Genomic DNA, 19,142 nt, shown 5'->3' on the forward strand with positions numbered 1-19,142 from the left:
ATGTAACTGATATGCATTCATGAAAGACAGAAATATGCACACATATGTGCAGTTAAACTGAAATTAAAAACTCATGTATATACATATTACATACCTGGTAGTGGCTTAAACCCTTTAAACTAGTAGACACCATTCAACTGTGAATTTTCTACCGGTAGTCAAAATTGGGATAGAGAGTTTTTCATTTAAAACATTGCAAGAGTTAAAGTTTGTGAAGGCGACCAGGAAGATATACATGGTAGTCATTATTGAACATTTGGTCACCATTATAAGGACTGAAATGTTAACTTAATTGAAAAGCATTTACTGTGTAAGAAAACTTATTTCCTATGTCGCTAAATATAACGCGAGATCTGATTGGTTAACAAGCCAGATGTAGATTTCCATACCTCCTGCTGAAGCTGAGTGTAAATAAAATGTGACGTCACAAATGCATTTTTTGTTTACATCTTTTGTCAAAATGTAACCCCGCGGCCTCAGGGTGTATGGAATACAGCCCGGGGTAAATCCCTGTACAGCCTTGATTAGACCTGGATAACTAATTAATTATCCAAGAGATGTAAAAATTTTAGAAGTATTCAGAAATTTGGTCAGTCATTATAATTTCTTTATAGTCAATGATCTTGTCTCATTGGATAACTTTCGTTCTGTCAGACAAAGATAAATGTACAGTATAATCAGACCCAAACTGTTGATTTTACATGCTGATAGATTTGATCTTTTAGATCGATCAATTTAACATTCACTTTTTGTTTGAACAATGAAGAATTTAAAACCCGGCATTTCCTCCTAATCTCACATTAAAATGGTAATAATTTATGAGGCAGTATTGTGTATAAGTTAATCACATTGTATTGCTGCAGGTATATTTTTATCCAATACACACAGTTTGCCTGTATATGTTTGCCTAGTTTCTCTAGCTTCAAGTAAAAGAATTTTAGGTCAAGCTTGATTGAGGCAATTTAAGCAATTCTTTTCTTGTTACAATAAATGAAATATTTTTTTAGCAGAAAGCTTTGATCTATGAATAGATAGCCTTTATATCCCAGCCCTTGTCCTAAATGTTAAACTTGTTGGTTGATATTAGTTGAACTACCATCGGCACCATGTGTTTTGAAACTTCATACTTGCAATAATATCAAGTTATAAGATTGCAGATCAAGTCCTGATGAAAATAAAAAAAAAATCCTTGGTCGTTAATGTTTAATGATGTAAACATTCTTTTACAGAGGGCCCCCTTTATATAATACAGTGGACCCTGGTTAATATGATAGTCATTTTGTCAGGAAAAATTATTATATTAACTGGACTATAATAATAACCAAACCAAACTAAATTCAATGTGAACAAGTATGATATGTACCTATTCACGTCATGTGTTATTACTTTCTAAAAACTATTTTAACTGCACTATAATATATAGATAGTGCCTGTTTGGGAGGTTATGGAAGCAATAGATGTAAGTATTCATATTCTATATCGAGGGGTGTCAATTTCAACTGTTATCCTCCCAAACAGGCACTATTTATTTTATTATACTGAATTTCTTAATTTTAGAGATTTTTTTACTGATTTTATACATAAAATGACGTGAATTCCACGACGAACCGTACGCGCATAATTTACACGCATGTAACAGTTTGTTGTGTTACCCGTTGCTAAGTGTGTTGCTAACGCTGAGGTTAATAGAACAGATTATCAACTGCGTCTAAACCAACCAGATTTCAGTATTTAACATGAAAGTATAATAATATTAAACGGTTACATACGTATTAAAGCTTAACTGATAGGACTGGCCATTTTCAATTTCTCAGTAATTTCTTCGAGGAATTTTCTAAAGATGATTGTAAGGTTTGAAATCTTAAGTGTTCTCACGTGAGACACCTCTGAATACTTACATCTATTGCTGAAATATGATGATAATGCTTCTATTTTAAGATGATTTAGGTGTCCTTTATAATTAGATTTGTATGTAGATTGTTTGGTTAAAATGTCTGACATTTTGCAATTTTTAATAGGATACTTTAAAGAGCCATGGCAAACCAAGGAGGCAACCCAAGTATGTGTTTAAAATTACATATTTAATAATTCATTCTCATATATACATGTACAATTTACATAATTCCTTGTTTTCTGAATACAGATATATGTATACATGTAAGTAGACAGAAGCTTCTTCTGGGATTGTATATTTTCATCACACTTCAGCTAAATTTTGTCTCTTAATAATAGTCATAAAAGGTGCCTGGCCCAATAATTCTAAACTTGTGTTATACCTTCCTCTCAAAATTAAGAAAATAATGGTATATGTATAAAATATGTGTATCATGATAACTAAGCGAAGAGCAATACAGTAATTAATTTTATCAGAAAATCTCAGAGACCAAATCTGATGACTTTCAACCTTCAGGTAATGATTTTAATAAGTACAGTAAAACAAGGTTATAGCGAAAACGGCTAAAATGAGTTGACACTTACAGTAAGGTTCTTTCCCTGTGACTTTATTTTATGTTGTAAATTTAATACATTTGTAGATATAATGAATTTCGCAAAATCGCCAGTCCAAAGCACTTTGTTAAAAGCATGTTTTACTGAACATTGTATTCCCTAATTTAATGGTAAATGTATATCCAATTATAATGGCCCATGCCCCATTACCAGTTTTAGGTATGAGAAACTTGCACCTAATAGCACATTTAATCAGGGTTTTGATTTAAATTGTGTCTTCTTAGTCAGTTGTCATTGTACCTGCATGATTTATTTTATAGATATGCAGCAAGGATATGGAGGAGCACCTCCTGGTAAGACCTATTTTGTCTTTCCTTCCCGTTTCTCTTTCTTGTAGTTCTTTTAATTATAGCAAATATAAAGAATAGTTTTACTGGTAATAGTAACCAATCCCAAGTCTGTAGAAAACAGAGATTAAAAATGCATTATCATTATTAACCATAGCAAAAATTAAATAAACATCTCCTAGAACTCTAATGATTCTTTGCCCACCTGAGTTTGATGCTCAAATGAACATTCTGGATCAATATTTTCTGTCATCTGTCATAGTTGTCTATAATGTTACCATCACGATTTTCAACTTCCTCCTATAAAACTGTCCTTGAAAGAAGAGGCAAGATGAACAGAATTTTTACTCAGCTGGTTTTTTAGGAGGGTAATCAATTGATTGATACGAGGCCAGGGTGTTAAATTTTAAAAGGTAACAAGCTGCCAGTGTTTATTATGGACATATTGATGTAGGTATTGGTAAAATATAAACTCATTATGCAGAATTAGAACAAGACATGTAATTGTTTAGTCAGCTGAAAACAGTTATTGGTCATGAATATTTGAGTTGGATAATGTCAATGGACGGGTGGGCAATGTGGCCCATAGATCCCAAGTTCTGTGATACTAGCTAGGTGCTGAACTGTCACTTTTATCTGTGAACATATATTTACAAATTTCAGGCCAGCAGCAAATGATGCAAGGAGGAATGCCGCCACCACCCCCAGGTAAATCTCTCAGGCACAAACAAATTAAGTCACACTGGATTGATTCGCATGCACAAAAAACGAACAAAAAAACTGAAATAGTTGTTGACTGATATTCACACATTTCAGGTCAGCCTTACATGTACACACAAGGAATGCCCCCTCCAGGTAGATTTTGTACATTAGTGCATGCAGAAAAATATCTGAATGGAGAATTTAAAAAAAAAAAAAAAGGAAAATATTTTTTAATTACAAAATGTGTTACCACAGGTACTTGCATGCAGGTGAAATGAAATTTTTATTGACCGATATTCACACATTTCAGGCCAGCCCTATATGCAAGGAATGCCCCCTCCAGGTAGATTTTGAACATTTATGCATGTACTGGTAAATAAGAATTTGAGATAATTTGAATTTAAAAACAAAACATGAATTTGAATTCTTTGTATCCAAATGTGTGTATACTGGTCTGCACACAGGCAGTGTTAAATGGCTTAATTTTGACTGAGATCCACAATTTTCAGGCCAGCCCTATATGCAAGGAGTACCCCCGCCACCCCCAGGTAACAGAAGTACTCAAGTGTACATGTACTTCATTGTAAGCTATATTGCATGCACATGTATACTCCCAGCTCTCCAAAAAAGCTGATTTAGTTCTATTATTTGTTTGAAATTCAGAGATAGCTAGCTAGTTTTCAAAAAATGTGTAAAAACAAGCAAAATCAAACTTATTTTATTGCTTTTTCAAACACCACTGCATGTATTTATTTAAAATTGTTTTTATGATTAATTTACTCTTTGCCTTGCTAGCCAAAAACTTTATAGCATGTTCAATTTTGGGATGCTAGAATTTGTTTACTATTATTATTACTGGTACACATTTATGAGTTTATATGAACTTGTTTTTGCAGGAAATAGGGTTTAAACATTTGTTGTACCTTTTCAGGAAACCCTCTTTTTAGTACCCTAGCTTCCACCTCACACACACATTTACATGTACTTTTGCTTGTTTTGACCAATTATCTAATCTAAGAATTGGTTGGCATCATCTCTTCAGAGAAAAAAAAACATCCTGAATGAATGTCAATCAATCAATTCAATTTATTTCTTAAGAAAAAAAATATTGGAATGAATGTAAAACAATCAATTCATAAGGGCAATTTTTTTTTCAGAATTCTTTTTTTCATGCTTGAGTTTGTTGGTATCCTTTCTGAACATAATTAAGCAGACAGTGTTAGTTATTTGCTGATTTGCCGAGGATTGATTCGAATACTAAGAAGTGTGATGCATGAGGGAAACCCTGCTTACCGTAAATTGAAATTTTGACGTGCAGAACACAAATGTTTGACGTGCATTACATGTGTTGAAAGGTGACGGTTGCTTATTCCATGTATGCATACATGGAATCATTCAACAATCATTTGTATCCAATTTTTGTTGAAGGATTATCTGAGTATATTCTTGAAATTTTTACTCACAGCAAGACAGCTTTTAATTGAGATAAATTTGGTGATTATGAGAAAAAAAGACCTCATTGACAAGAAAATGATAGTTGATCATTTTTTATCAGTCCATTTTTAATATCTGTTCATACATATTAACACAATTTTTAAAAGTGTTTCAATATCTATTCAGTTGAATTGAAATCTTAAAAAAACAAGTACAGTTTTCGATTGCAAATGAATACACAGCATGCATTATTTCACTTTGCATAAGATGTGTCATGATGGTAGTAACCTACCCATACATCTTTGTTTTATATTTGATCATGTATTAAAGATGTAACATTGCATAACCATTCGTTTTAGCCCAGCATACCTGTATATCTGACTTGTGTAGCAACAATCAGATACTAATTATCATATACACAAAAAGTATTAAATTGATACCAATAAAAAAAAGTAATTAGTTTATTAGTTAAGTTTACATGTAGGTACACATAACGATATATACCAGTATATGTGTAAAACAAATGCCATGTTTTCTGAAATATTGAAAAATGGCTTTTGCTGTCCATCTGGTCAGTCAGTACCATATGTACTATATGTATGATACTGTTACGTACAGTACAAATGTAAGACAGTAGTGACAATTAATAACATTAACTTAGAGAACAAATTCTTTAAAAGTAGAACAAGAAAGTAGAATACTGTGGTTTCATTGATATTCAAGGGCATCAATTTTCGTAGATAAAGTGAATTTAATTACAGTTTCAAGGATACGTAAATTCATGGCCAATGACCCTATCAATACAAAATGTTTATAAAAATTGCACTTCAATGAACATTTTTAAACTTTGTGGATCAACTAAACAATGAAATCCACGAAAATTGGTTTTCAACGAATATTAATGAAACCAAAGTATTGGAATTCACTAATTTAAGTACACAAATGTTTCACCCCACAGCCACCTCACACTCGCATAGAAAGTATTTAATTTAAGATCAATCGATAATGTACGTTACAATTCTTTATTATAATATTGCTGTTAGGATTAAATGCAAACATTAGGAATAATAGGCTCAAATAATGCTAAGTTCATTATTGACCTAAGCATAATGAAACAGGATCCACATAACAGAAAAAGTGGCCTTTAAACCACAGGCATAACGATTTAAATATCAAGTAATAAAGGGACTTGAGATGACTACAGAGAGGTCATGCATACATCAGCGCTATGATAAATTTCAAATTTTTAAGTCTTGTCCTACATGTAGTTTTCCCAGTGAATTGTGTTCTTTACCCCTTAGTGAGAGCTTATAATGAAATAGTCAGATTATTTGTTTTGGTTGTATTAAATTAAGTTACGAAATACGCATGCTTAGTCAATACACTCGAATCCTGCCTGTGCATGTTTGCCATAAATGAGAATTTTCTTGATTTTTCAATCAAGTTTTAACACAAAGAAGAATTCCTTACAAAGGGATTGATAATCTAAATATTGACTATTAGATTTAATTTGTGAATAACTTATTCACAACTTTTTTTCCCTATGGGAATTGTTTTTATTTTTGTCTTTTTCCATCAATTTTTAATGTTTACCACCAGTAACTAAAAAGGCACATTAATTAATCCCAAACAAATCTTTGTGAGCTCTGTATTTTGCTTTAAACCTGACAACTTATATTCAATAATTTTGGTTGAGCATTAGAAATCTCTTGGTGTAGACATTATAAATGGGAAATAAACAAAAGCTCTATTTGTGACCCTTTAAAGAATACTTTTTTGATTTGTTTAAAATTATGATAGCTAATGGTATTCAATTTTCATAAATGTCTATAGCTAACTTACTGTATACAGAGAAATATTTGCAACCATTTAATTTTCACCCCTTTCGCCCTCGTTGTCAGCTGGCGAATTCAAGACTTGTCTCAATGTCTCAAATTTTCTCTCTTTAAACACAACTGTGTCTGGGCAAATTTAAGACGTGGCGAAACTGTTTACAAGTGTAGAAGGGTGAAAATTACACAGGGCGAAAATAACCCTGCATACAGTATTTTTAACATATCCCCCTTTTTGTGGTGTTGGTTTGCATGATTTTATATGCTTTTATGCATGTGCTTGCATGAATATTGTATGGCAAAGCTGGGTGTAGTTTTGCTTTTTTATCAACAATATCTAATTGCCTATGAAGACGATCAGTTATTCATGTGCTAATATTTTACAAAAAAAATAATAATTCTAAAAATTGCTGAGAATTAATATATTCATCATCTGACATGCTCATGTGAAATCACCATTTTACACTATAAATCTATCTTAATTATACTTATAACCAATCATTACTTGGAAACCACTGCCAATAACAGAGCTTTGATTTTGTTTGATATATTTGACAGGCCTTCAGAATGTACAGCAGCAGTGGGTACCTAAGCCTGAACCAATCACTGGCGTTCCCCCAGGGCTGGAGTATCTGACCCAGGTGGACCAACTCCTGATCAAGCAGCAGATAGAGTTGTTGGAAGGTCTGTTTGCTTTATCTATATTTTGGCACTTAATCCCTTCAAGACATTTGCTTATACATGTACATCTATGTTTGGTCACTCTACACACCATCATTTGTTATACATTTACATCTGTGTTTGGTCATTTCAATCTTACAAACCATCACTTGCTTATATGCATACATCTACCAGGTATATTGGTGCACTTTATCCCTTCAAACCATCATTTGCTTACATGTACATCTATATTGGGGCACATACTGTGGTTTCATTAATATATTTATGGGTATCAATTTTTGTGGATAAAGTGAAAATCACTGTTTCAAGGATACTTTAATTCGTGGCGAATGACCCCACTAATACAAAATGTTAATAGAAATTTTACTTCAATGAATATTTAAATTTGTGGATCAAGTTAAAAACAAAATCCACGAAAATTGGTATTCAACGAATATTGATGAAACCACAGTAATCCCTACAAACCATCATTTGCTTACATGCACATCTATATTAGGACACTTAATCTGTACCAACCACCATTTACTTACATGTTCATCTATATTGGGACACTTAATCCCTATAAACCATCCTTTGCTTACATATACATCTATACATTTACATGTATTTCGACAATTAATCCCCACAAACCATCATTTGCTTACATGTACATCTATGTTGGGGCACTGAATCCGTACAAAATATAATTTTTGATTTGAATTTTATTTTACTTGTATTGGTATTATATATCAGTTTTACAGAGGTTCCTTTCAAAAGTTTTAAATTTTTATATATTTGTGTTCTATGTACTGATGTATACTATTCACTGGTATGTATAGCAAGTGCTTTGTTAATATTCATCTATTGTACCGGTATATTAAATTATTGTGAAATAGATCAAAGGAACATATATTCTTATCACTGTAAATTAAGTATTGCCAAAAGATAGAATCAAACCAAATCTTTTATAAGCTCCTATTATCAGATTATATGATTATTCGGAAAGTGACAGAACACGCAGAGTGAACAAGCAATTATAGGAGAAGGACTTTCAATTTGATGTTCTGTAATTGTGAAGTAAGAGTCAATGAAAGTCAAAATCCTTCCTCTGTTTACCTATATAGTTTTCCCTGGCTGAAGAAAATGTCAAATGAAAAATCAATTTTAGTTTTTCACACATGTATGTTAAACTCCAAACGCATGCTTCATATATTGTTTACTTAATGGATTTTATTCAACTTTGTTTAGCTTTCACTGGATGGGAGACTGCCAATAAGTACAAGATCACAAACACACAAGCTCAACAAGTCTTCTTTGCAGCAGAAGGTACTATGATTATACATGTAATCACCTGGTTTCTCCCTTTTCTTGTCCTCACCCTACACAACTCTGCCTATGGCTACTACAAAGCAGGCATGCAAGCACCAAGGCTATAAATAAATTTGTTGACTTTGCCAAATACCAGGCCACTGATATTAGCCCTTTTCGTTTCTTCCTCAAAGGACACTTACTTCAAAATGCTCAAGTAGTGCTATTAGCATATGAAAGGAAATTCATTTTGTTTGCCATGTTTCTATTCGAACTGGTACATAAGGCTAGGCCGGGGCTTTGTGTAACTTGGGTCATGGCATGTAGGTGATCAGTGTATGTACACAGTGTATTAATTTTTTCCCAAGAAGTTTTGTTCTTCGTTTTTTGAATTCCTAAATAGAAACTCATTATGTAGGTTCAATAAATTGTATGATATATCAATGATCATCGTTATATTTATTTAACCCTTTAATAAAACAGGTGTGCTAATTAAGTTACTAAATGAATATCAATAGCTTTCTCTTAATTTTTTAAGTAAATAAATTGGAGACTTATAAAGTTAAATTGGAGCCCTACTTGAATGATGTCATCTTGTTTAGTGCTGTAACTCAGTATATTCTGCATTAAATTTATATTCCATTAACATTTTAAAATTTAAAATCTTGCATACATTGTTACGAAATATAAGTGTTAGTCATTATGATAATTACAAATCTTCCTTATAAAAAATAATTGTTGCACAATTGTTAGTTTCCAAAAAAAGGTTTTAATGATTTTTTAAGTGCAAGTGACAAAAATATCATACTTTTAAAGAGAAAAAGAAGGCATGCATGAAAATGACTATGAAATCATGAAAATATAATTGCACATAATTAGACATACTTGTTTTTATACATGTACTTTGTGATTCACTCAGTTTGAATTCATCACAATTAAATAAGGCTCAAAATAGAATTTGAGGATAGTCTTTAATTCTCCAATATTGTTTGAGAATTGTCAAAAAAATTACAATTAAAGACAAGTGAAGAAAGGATGAGATAAATTATGTTAAAAAATCTGATCTGAAATTAAAAGATTAGCTATCAAAAAGTCAAACATTGATAAGAATTCAGAGTAAATATACATGGCGGAACTCAGTAATGAACACAGATGTTGAAATTTACAGCTCTGATGAGTCTACAGCTAAAACAAAGCAATTTTTTTAATAATAGATGCTCACTGGCAAAATTTTAGTGTATTTCATCGTTCCTATATATAATGGATATTTTCACGACAAATTTCGTTGAAAATACATAAAATATTAAGATACAAAAGTAAGTATAAAATATTTAAATTCCGATATTCAAATAATATATTATCAAGTGAAAAGGTTGATTAATTGACACTTTTTGTGCTGATGGTGATATCAATTTTATAACTTAAATTAGTTAAAGTCCTCTCAGCTGTCACTGTTGTGTAATGAAATTGTGTGTGATATCTTTCATATTCCATATAAACCTATAATGAATCCTGGTAATAGTAAAGTACTGTTGTTCCTTGATATTTGCTTTTAAACAAAATTTACTGTAGTCATATAGTTAAAAATAATTAATTACTATCATGATACATGTATTTGGTTTTTTTTTATTTCAATCAATATTCGAGTTTGAAGTAATGGAAAGAGTGATGTTTTATGTATGTACAGCAAAACTTAAATATAAACATCTATATAAAGAAGTAATTTTAAACCCCCGTTGGCAAATTTTTTAGGTATTTTATCATTTATATAATGGATATTTTTCATTGCAAATTTCATTGAAAATACATATAAACATATTAAAAGAAAAATTTAAATATTATGCATTTTAATTTTTTTTTTTAATAAAAATAAAAAATTATGTGGACATTATTTGTAAATGCAATATTGATTTTATAACTTACAGTAGTTTAAAGTACTGTCAGCTGATTATTTCATAAAAACCAAATAAGATTTAATACAAATTCGCTATAAATGTATTACGAATTATGCCCATAATGAAGTTTTTTCTATGGTCCCTTGAAATTCACTATAAACAAGTTTGGCTGTATGAGTTGAGATTCAGGAGTTGAGGTTGATTTTAACAGAGTCAGATGCATGCTCCCGGCAGTGTTGTGGACCTAACAGATCATTTACAATACACATAACGGACAACATGGGACAAGTAAGACTATATATACATGTATTAATTAATACATATATTACAAGTGATATATACATCTACAACATGTAGATGATGCAGTAATCGGAAAAAGTAGAAAAAGACTTGGAAGAAAATCATATATTTTGTCCACTGTGTTTGTTAGCTGTATACCTACACTACCCAAACTTGATTAAGGTCAAGATCTAGTAAATGAAAGATGCCTACAGGTTTAAAGAATTTAAGATATAAATTCTTTCAATGATGCTTCATAACAATAGTTTTGTTTGATTGGGTGTACCGGGACTAAAATTATCGATGAAAATTTATGTTATATATGGTCATTTTCAATAAAATAAGAAGGAAATAAGAAACAAATTTCGGAGTTTTGTCCATTTTTGACTAATGAAATATAACTGGAATGCTTACAGTCTCTCCAAAATTGAAATTGTTAAATTTTCTTCGTAATTCCTTTAAAGGCGTAAAATAGGGGAACAAGATTCTATCAATTATGATGTCATAATGATTCTTGCACCAAAAAGACCTGGAATCATTTACTAGACCTTGACCTTAAGGCATATACTTCATGTTTATTTAAGGAATAAGGAATAATTCTTTAAGGATTATGAGATTATCAAATAAAGCCCAAAGGGCTTTCTGATGCATGTGATCACCTCAAACCATATTCAATCACCTCATAATATTCAAAGAATGATTCCTTATTATCTTTATATATTTTTCAGGAATTGTACGATAAAATGATAAAATAGTCATTGATGAAATGTATTGGATTATTCATAACAAAATCAATTTGTAATGTTTAATACCACAGACAAAGACACAGGAAAATATAAATAGATTTTATTGTGTACAGAGAGAACTAAGGACCAACATGAGATACATTTTCAACTGGATTTATGTATAAGATAGGGTAATCTTGAGTAGTGTCCATTCAAAAGTCTAATTCTGAAGATAATGTTTACAGCAGCTGGTGCGTTAATATAAAAATCTGCAGTGACACAAAGTAAAATTATGGGTTTTTTAAAAAACTATTAATATAACTACATTGTATTGCATATTCAATATGTGAAAACTATGATACAACTACAAATGCAGTCAGAAATTGATACTTATATATTAGATTCATTGTATGATTAACAGTGAAATACATTTAACCAGCTTTAGTTTTGTAAGAATAATTTAGAACTGAGGATGTGTTGGACTAGAACCTTCATCACAGCTATGCTTTTATTTATCAGTTAGTTGCTTAAGTTACTATTGCGTTATGTTACTATTGCGAATTGTTTCACTGTTGCAATGTTGCTTACAAACTCTTATTTAAAGCATTAACTTCCTGAAAGACATTTATCAAAAGTTTCTCTGAATATGTTTTTTTTTGGTGGTGAAACCCAAAGTGAATAATATTGTATTCTAACTGTAACAACAAGTAAGAAAGTTTTTGTTCTATTATTAATCCAATTTTCCTCTTGTCGAACAGGAAGTGATTCGGGTGGTTCGAGACTTTAAGTGTGGTGCTGGCTGCCCGTGGTGTGCCTGTATTGGTGCCTTGGCTCATGAGGTCACCATCGAGGCACCACCGGGACAGGTGGTGGGATATGTTAGACAGGGGTGAGTGCAGGCCCACATTATCTGACTTCATTGTAGATATGTCTTTGTTACAGATATATTCCTTTTTATCTCAATATAGGGTGGATATCACTCATGGGATAAATTTTTGATATTCCACTGTGTGTTCTTACGCCACGTGACATCAAAACTCAACATTACATAGCTTTAGGCTGGTTATTGAGTCAGACGTAGAATGAAAATGTAACAAAATAATTCAGTTGAAAAGCGTAGAGTTATAAATGTAGAGCATTTAATGCTGTTTCAAATATTTAATAAATAGCTAAAAATATACCAGAAAATGAAATGTTTGTTTGTTAATCTTCAAGGATCTTTTTTCCATGCGTAAAGTTGTTGACGTCTTGTAGTGAATGTGTTGTGTGGCTCACAATTATAACGTTTACAGAAAGATTGATGTTTAACAAAAGATTGAGTTAAACTTGTGGTAAAACATGTGATAAAAAGAATCTCTCATGATTTGCGATGGTATATGATTTGTATCCAATTCGTTGTGTGTTTTCTATGTCCTCGCCAAGGCTCGGGGATATGGTGTGTAAATTCGAAGCGAGTAAAAAAAGTTGGTGAAAAAGTGTTTAATTCTTCATTTGAATTAAAGTTTTAGATGAAAGGTATTTACAGCCTCAAAGTGGTTTGTTATGAATAATTTAACTGTTATTTTCAATGCAGCTTCATCGATTTTCTCCAATTTTTTTCTTTCAATTTTCGGAGCGATATGGGAGGCAGTTTAACTGTTGTGAAGGCCTGTCCTGACACACAGTTAGATTATTCTAACTAAGCAGAGTGTAGTGAAATTAATAGCATTGTTGTAGGCTGAAAGTTTGGTTATGTAAATGTAAACAATATGGTGTGTCGATGTATCTTTTTCGTAAATGTCCGACATCATATGCAATGTCAACCCGTTCACGCACGGGTCAAAGTCTAGTATGTAAAAATGATTCAACAGTATTTTCATTACCATCATTTATTTTCTTATGATCATCAGACAAAGTTGGTGTCCTCCCAAATATTCCATACGGGATGCTAATCAACAGGAAATCCTGCGCATGGAAGGACCAACCTGCATGATCACTGGACCGTGTTGTCCAAATGACATTGATTTTAATGTAAGTATCACGTACTGCTAATGATCATTTTACTTCAACTGATTAATTCTGAACATACATGTATTTGTTAAATCATGAAATTTAATCTACCTGAACTGAAGTGAGCTTAATTAGCTATTAATTGGCCTAAAATTTCTTGTTTTTGGAATTATGATAAAATATAAAATATTTTTAAAAATGTACAAGATTTTAATGAAATAAATCTAATTGTTCAATTAATAAAATTAATGAGACTATTGGTACAATGAATTATTTAATACCAGCTTACAAGCCAAAACTTCAAAACAAACTTAAATGGTACAGTTAAACAAATCAACAGAATATACATAAGAAAGTAAGAGATTTGGCCGATGCAAATTAATGTTTTGCTCTGAGGCGGAAACATTCAAATTATAACGTGGCAGACAGGAGATTTTATTGCAAGATATGCAAAGGAAAATAATTTAGTTTTCATATTCTGATAAAACTAATCAATGCATTAATACTTGACATGATGCAGTGATGCCAGTGAAACAAAGCAGAATTTTTTTTTTGGCCTTTGTTAATTTTTTTTTAAATATTTACCGCATCAATTTTTTTTAACTGAGTTTATTTAAAACTGGAAGTGTTCCTTAAGCCCAAGAGACGCTAAAAATTTTTCACAGGGTTTAATTGTGACATTGTATTGACATAAAGAAAATAGTTTTTATGGAGAAGAAGTGATACATTAAAATAGCTGTAATGGAAATGCATTTGTGATGATTCCTGTCATGCAGCTTGTTACAGATTAAGTGTTATTGAGCAAAATCTTGTGCACAAAGCTTAAGGAAAACTTAATTAGCACTTTGACTCTTTAACCTTTACATACATCTTAAGCCTAATAATTAGTCAAGCCTACTCATTTAATTTCCAAATTTATTCTGTGAATTATTCCTCGAAATATTTGATAAAACAAATTTACCAAGTAAATTATAACTTAAATTTCATGTGTACAACAGTTAAGAATGGAATACATCAAACAAATGAGTAAATTTTGATTAACAACCTATTCAAAATTAATTAACCATTTGTTGTCATACATAGGGATGTCTACTCTTCTGTGCACTGGGTGATATACAGTTTATACTATCTGTTGGGGAAGTAGAGCTCTGCTGTTACAGTAAAACACGCTTATGACGAAGTCCCAGGGACGGGCAATTTAACTTCGTTAAAAGCATAATTTGTTATATCTGTCAAGTTTACAACATGAAATAGATAGAGACTTGGGGAATGAAATTCACTTCGCTGTAAGCGTCAATTCATTATAAGCATGTTCGCTATAACTGTGTTTTACTGTATATTGTACGTTTGGAATATTTCAGATTTTTGGACAAGACGGGACCACGGAGGTCGGCAAAATCAGCAAGCAGTGGAGTGGAATGCTGAGAGAGATGTTTACAGATGCTGACAACTTTGGAGTTTCATGTAAGGGGGTTACCTTGATTGTATCGAGTACATCAATATATTAATCAGTTTATTGAAAGGAAAAAAAGATAGAGGCAAAATTTTATGAATGTAAATTATTTTGCTGTCTTCACCAAGCTCTCCTAAGGCTTAATTAAGATAGCTCTCACTTTACCTGGAATTAGTTTCTCAAATAGACAGAAAAAGACATGATTATGTTTGAAATATAGCAAAAAAAAAGGGTTATTAGGCCAAAACAGGCACGTAGCATCGTTTTTGAAAGTGGGGGGGGCCAGACTCATCCAAAAAATCTTGACACAAAAAAAAAAAAAAAAAAAAAAAAAGGAACATTTAAAGTTTCCCAAAATCTTCAAATTCCAAATTCCTTATCCGGGGGGGGGGGGGGGGCTAGTGTAGTATATAACTTCAATTTCACTACTCATTTCCTTATTTTCAAATCAATTTTTTACATACTCCCAAAAAAGTGGGGGGGCCAACTCCATGACATTTCAGTTTTTTAAATGTAAATTTTAAAAAATTTGTTCCTGCGAGGAAAAAGTGGGGGGCCCCTTGGCCCCCCCCCCCCCCCCCCCCTGATGCTACGTGCCTGCAAAAATAGCGATGTTGGGAAAAAATATGATTTTCTAATGTTTAATTAAGCAAATAGCAAATATTAAGAGGGAATTGACTATCATATTTTGTACTTCATTTGTTTGATTAATTTTTACAGTCCCCATGGATCTGGATGTCAAGATAAAGGCTGTGATGATAGGAGCAGTGTTTCTCATTGTAAGTTTGATATTACTTAATTTGCCATACCCTGAAACATCACATACATTTACTTGGAATTTGAGAAACTTGTCACTCAATTGAAGTTCTCATTTCTGAGTCAATTTCTTTTAAAATAATGATAATTTTATATTTGTTTCATATTGGGTGCTATAATTTTAGGAAATTTTATCCATATCTTTTAAAAAATATCAACAAGAATGATTTTTATATTTATCATATATAATTATATAAAAGTAATTTAAAAGTCTTCTTAACTCTTCTTATGTTATCTTATGCAACTTTTGAGTGTTTATTTCCATCCAAAACAATTAATATAGTTTAAAAAATATCCCCCCCTCCCCCCCCCCCCCCCGAAAAAAACGAAAATAATCTAAATCTTTTAATTTTGTGATCTCACATATCGTAAGAAAGACCCTACAACTCATTCATGAGTGTGAGGATTAATTTTAATCTTCAAATCTGCAATGTGAATAAAATTTTATCAAAATGCACAAATATTTATATGTTTTAATTCATAAGGAAATGCAGATCACTGTTTTGTGGTACCATTGTCCTGATGCTATCCCCAGTTATGGATAAAAATTGAACATGCACAGATCCAGTGGGGGTGGGGGAAAAATTTTAATTTCTTAAAATTTACGCAATAAAATTCTGGAATTATAAAGGTTTGGGACCCTTTTCCCCCGAAAATAATTTCTGGATCTGGGCATGTGAACACATGCATATAGCAAAACCCAGGTAACTTACGAACCAAATATTCTTCATTCAACAGGATTTCATGTACTTTGAGCAAAATCAAAACCAAAGACACCACTATTAAATGGAGAGGATTAGGATGAAGATGATGAAGGTGGAAATGATAGCAATTTGATGCTGATTTTGATATTAAGAGACCTGCATACATGTAGATAAAGCAAAAGAAAATTATATGATGTGTCTTCTAATGAAATTGATAGAAATTGGACTATTATATGTACAAATTATATAAATTTTTAAAATAAATTTAATATCTTATTGTATTAAGCTGAATAGTATATATGCATTCTATTTTTATAATATACATGTATGTATTTAGCAGTTAGAAAGCATTCTCCAGCAAAAGAGCTATTGATTTATGATTATATACAGTATGCAAATTTTATGTTTTAAAACCAGTACATGTTTTTCAATTGATGCAGTTGTGAAGAAATGTATGATAATTGCTACTTTCGACATTTATCTCATTTTTATCAGAAGTTGTCCAGAAAACCTGTTGAAAATGCATTAACTTTGACAATATTTAATGAAGTATAAATTTCACCTGTCTCACCTACTAACATTTTTTTCTGAGGGTCTGTTTGTTTTTGTTTTTTTACAAACTATCCCAGTGAATTGATGTGATATTATTTTCGATGCAAGTTAGACACTTCCTGCAACTAAAAAACTGCATAATTATTATTATGGGATTGAAGACAATGAATATTGATTAATGCCCATAGCTACATGTATTTCCTAGTGGCTATTACTTTTATGTTCAATATTCCCTTATTATTGTTCAGTTTCTTTTTCAGCTTTTATTCCTTTCTTTTGAAGTGTTTAATGTATTAGACATAACTTTATCTGTATTTTTTATTTAATATTTACTAATAAAATATTATATTTTATAATTTGATTTATCATAAGAAATCAGAGAATGTAGGTACATGTAGAATGGTAAAAGTTCATTTCAATCTATTAATTATGACGAAATGGTAAATGGTTTTCAAGTCTTGGGTGTCTAAAGAATAGAAATCCACATTGTGATAATGCAGAGAAGAAAAAAAAACCATCACAAAAACACATATCCCTCGTTCTTACACACACACCTGACATGATGCGAACAACCCTAATGTAACTACAAAGTATATATAGGTGATAAAGATTTTTACTCCTAACCTTGGATGTTTCATTATACATGTACTCTCATTCTGAATTTTATCTCTGTACTACATGCTTTAACTTACATTAAGTTAATCTATTGCTGGTATCTTCTGTGTTCTTTTCTGGGGGGCTAATTTTTACGTACCTGAGTTTTTAATAACTGTGCAGACCTAAAGGTTTTACATCGTCTACTAACATATGATTTCCCTGTCAGAGTAACCTTCATTATTGACAATTGCTTACATGTATTTTTTAAATATTTGTTCTTTTAATGTGATACTGTATTTAAGGAGTTAATTTATTGTGATAAATATAATGTCTGTTTATACAGAAACCAATATGCTATTAAGAAAATTATATAATCTTGGATATTTACAGAAGGAAGAAACCTGTGGTACATAGTATTCTTTGATTATTCTTTATATTTTATGTGTAAAAGATTTATCTTTGAAATCCAGTTATTGAAAAATACCAATTTAGTTGCTGTTTTTAACTTTAAAACATGAGACTTGTGTTAGAAAAAAAGTTTTTTTTTATTGGAGTTTTAGTGTTTGACACAAAATGTTTCTTAGCTACGAACGTTTCAATCGTTTTGGTATTAATTCTGTGATATTGTTTTTTTTCAGGATTGAGTTTTATCTTAATAAATTTTCATGTTTCTTTAATTTATCTTTTGATTTACTGAATAGTTAGGTTTTATTAGCATCCCTTATCAGTATTTTTGAAACAATGCCAACATATTATAGTCAATAACATGTTTATGGACGTTGTAAACATTGGTGATTTTGCCACATATAATTCTCATATGTGTTGCCTTAAAATGTGAGGACCAAAGGATGATGTCTATAAATTAATATGGCAAATCATATGAGCTTCATCTGAACATTCATATGTAGAGCGAATATGCATATGATACACATGTGCCAAGGTTACCCGCATACACTTTACACATATTTGTGAACATAGCAACAGAAATGTGTGCTTTTGTAAATAATGATACACAACTGGGGCTCGTAACATAAAGGGTACTTAAGTCTAAGACAGTGCTTAAGTAGGACTTATGTACATTCTTAGACTTAAGTCCGTAACTAGAAGAGTGCTTAGCTAAGACAATTTACCTAAAACTTAGGCGGCCGGTAGAGGTGACTTAAGTATGTCTCAAGTATTGTTTTCACACATTTAGAAGTTTTATTGTTATTAATTATTTAAATTCAGCATATGATTACAGAGTATTAATCACATTATGAGTAGATATTTACACAGAATGAATATCTTAATATTCACCAATATAAAATTTTTGATTTGATTGATATAAATATTAATAGTGGTTGTAATAATCTGTCACATTTTCCATAAACCGGTAGTATGTAAGTGGACTGCTAGATAGGT

At 31.2% G+C, this 19,142-nt stretch overlaps 2 protein-coding genes across 6 annotated transcripts in view; one reads left to right on the forward strand and one right to left on the reverse strand.

The window, feature by feature from the left end:
* LOC128189917 (uncharacterized) overlaps nt 1-2,011 on the reverse strand; it is a 13,094-nt gene extending 11,083 nt beyond the window's left edge. Inside the window, exon 1 of the mRNA XM_052861727.1 lies at nt 95-2,011. The gene's annotated coding sequence lies outside the window, so the exon portion shown is untranslated. The remainder of the gene's footprint in view (nt 1-94) is intronic.
* LOC128189913 (phospholipid scramblase 1-like) overlaps nt 1-18,418 on the forward strand; it is a 19,849-nt gene extending 1,431 nt beyond the window's left edge. The window contains exons 2-15 of one of the 5 annotated variants that reach the window (XM_052861717.1): nt 2,019-2,059; nt 2,769-2,801; nt 3,459-3,503; nt 3,612-3,650; nt 3,808-3,840; nt 4,007-4,045; nt 7,322-7,447; nt 8,672-8,749; nt 10,838-10,914; nt 12,389-12,519; nt 13,520-13,640; nt 14,981-15,083; nt 15,793-15,851; nt 16,627-18,418. In XM_052861717.1, the coding sequence (XP_052717677.1) occupies nt 2,035-2,059; nt 2,769-2,801; nt 3,459-3,503; nt 3,612-3,650; nt 3,808-3,840; nt 4,007-4,045; nt 7,322-7,447; nt 8,672-8,749; nt 10,838-10,914; nt 12,389-12,519; nt 13,520-13,640; nt 14,981-15,083; nt 15,793-15,851; nt 16,627-16,674 (957 nt within the window). In that variant the 5' untranslated portion in view covers nt 2,019-2,034 and the 3' untranslated portion in view covers nt 16,675-18,418. The remainder of the gene's footprint in view (nt 1-2,018; nt 2,060-2,768; nt 2,802-3,458; nt 3,504-3,611; nt 3,651-3,807; nt 3,841-4,006; nt 4,046-7,321; nt 7,448-8,671; nt 8,750-10,837; nt 10,915-12,388; nt 12,520-13,519; nt 13,641-14,980; nt 15,084-15,792; nt 15,852-16,626) is intronic. The other 4 variants (XM_052861718.1, XM_052861719.1, XM_052861720.1 and 1 more) reach the window with 4 other exon arrangements.
* Nucleotides 18,419-19,142: the final 724 nt, after the last annotated feature.

The sequence above is a fragment of the Crassostrea angulata genome, chromosome 6 (genome assembly GCF_025612915.1).
Source record: "Crassostrea angulata isolate pt1a10 chromosome 6, ASM2561291v2, whole genome shotgun sequence".
Taxonomy (NCBI): Eukaryota; Metazoa; Mollusca; class Bivalvia; order Ostreida; family Ostreidae; genus Magallana; species Magallana angulata.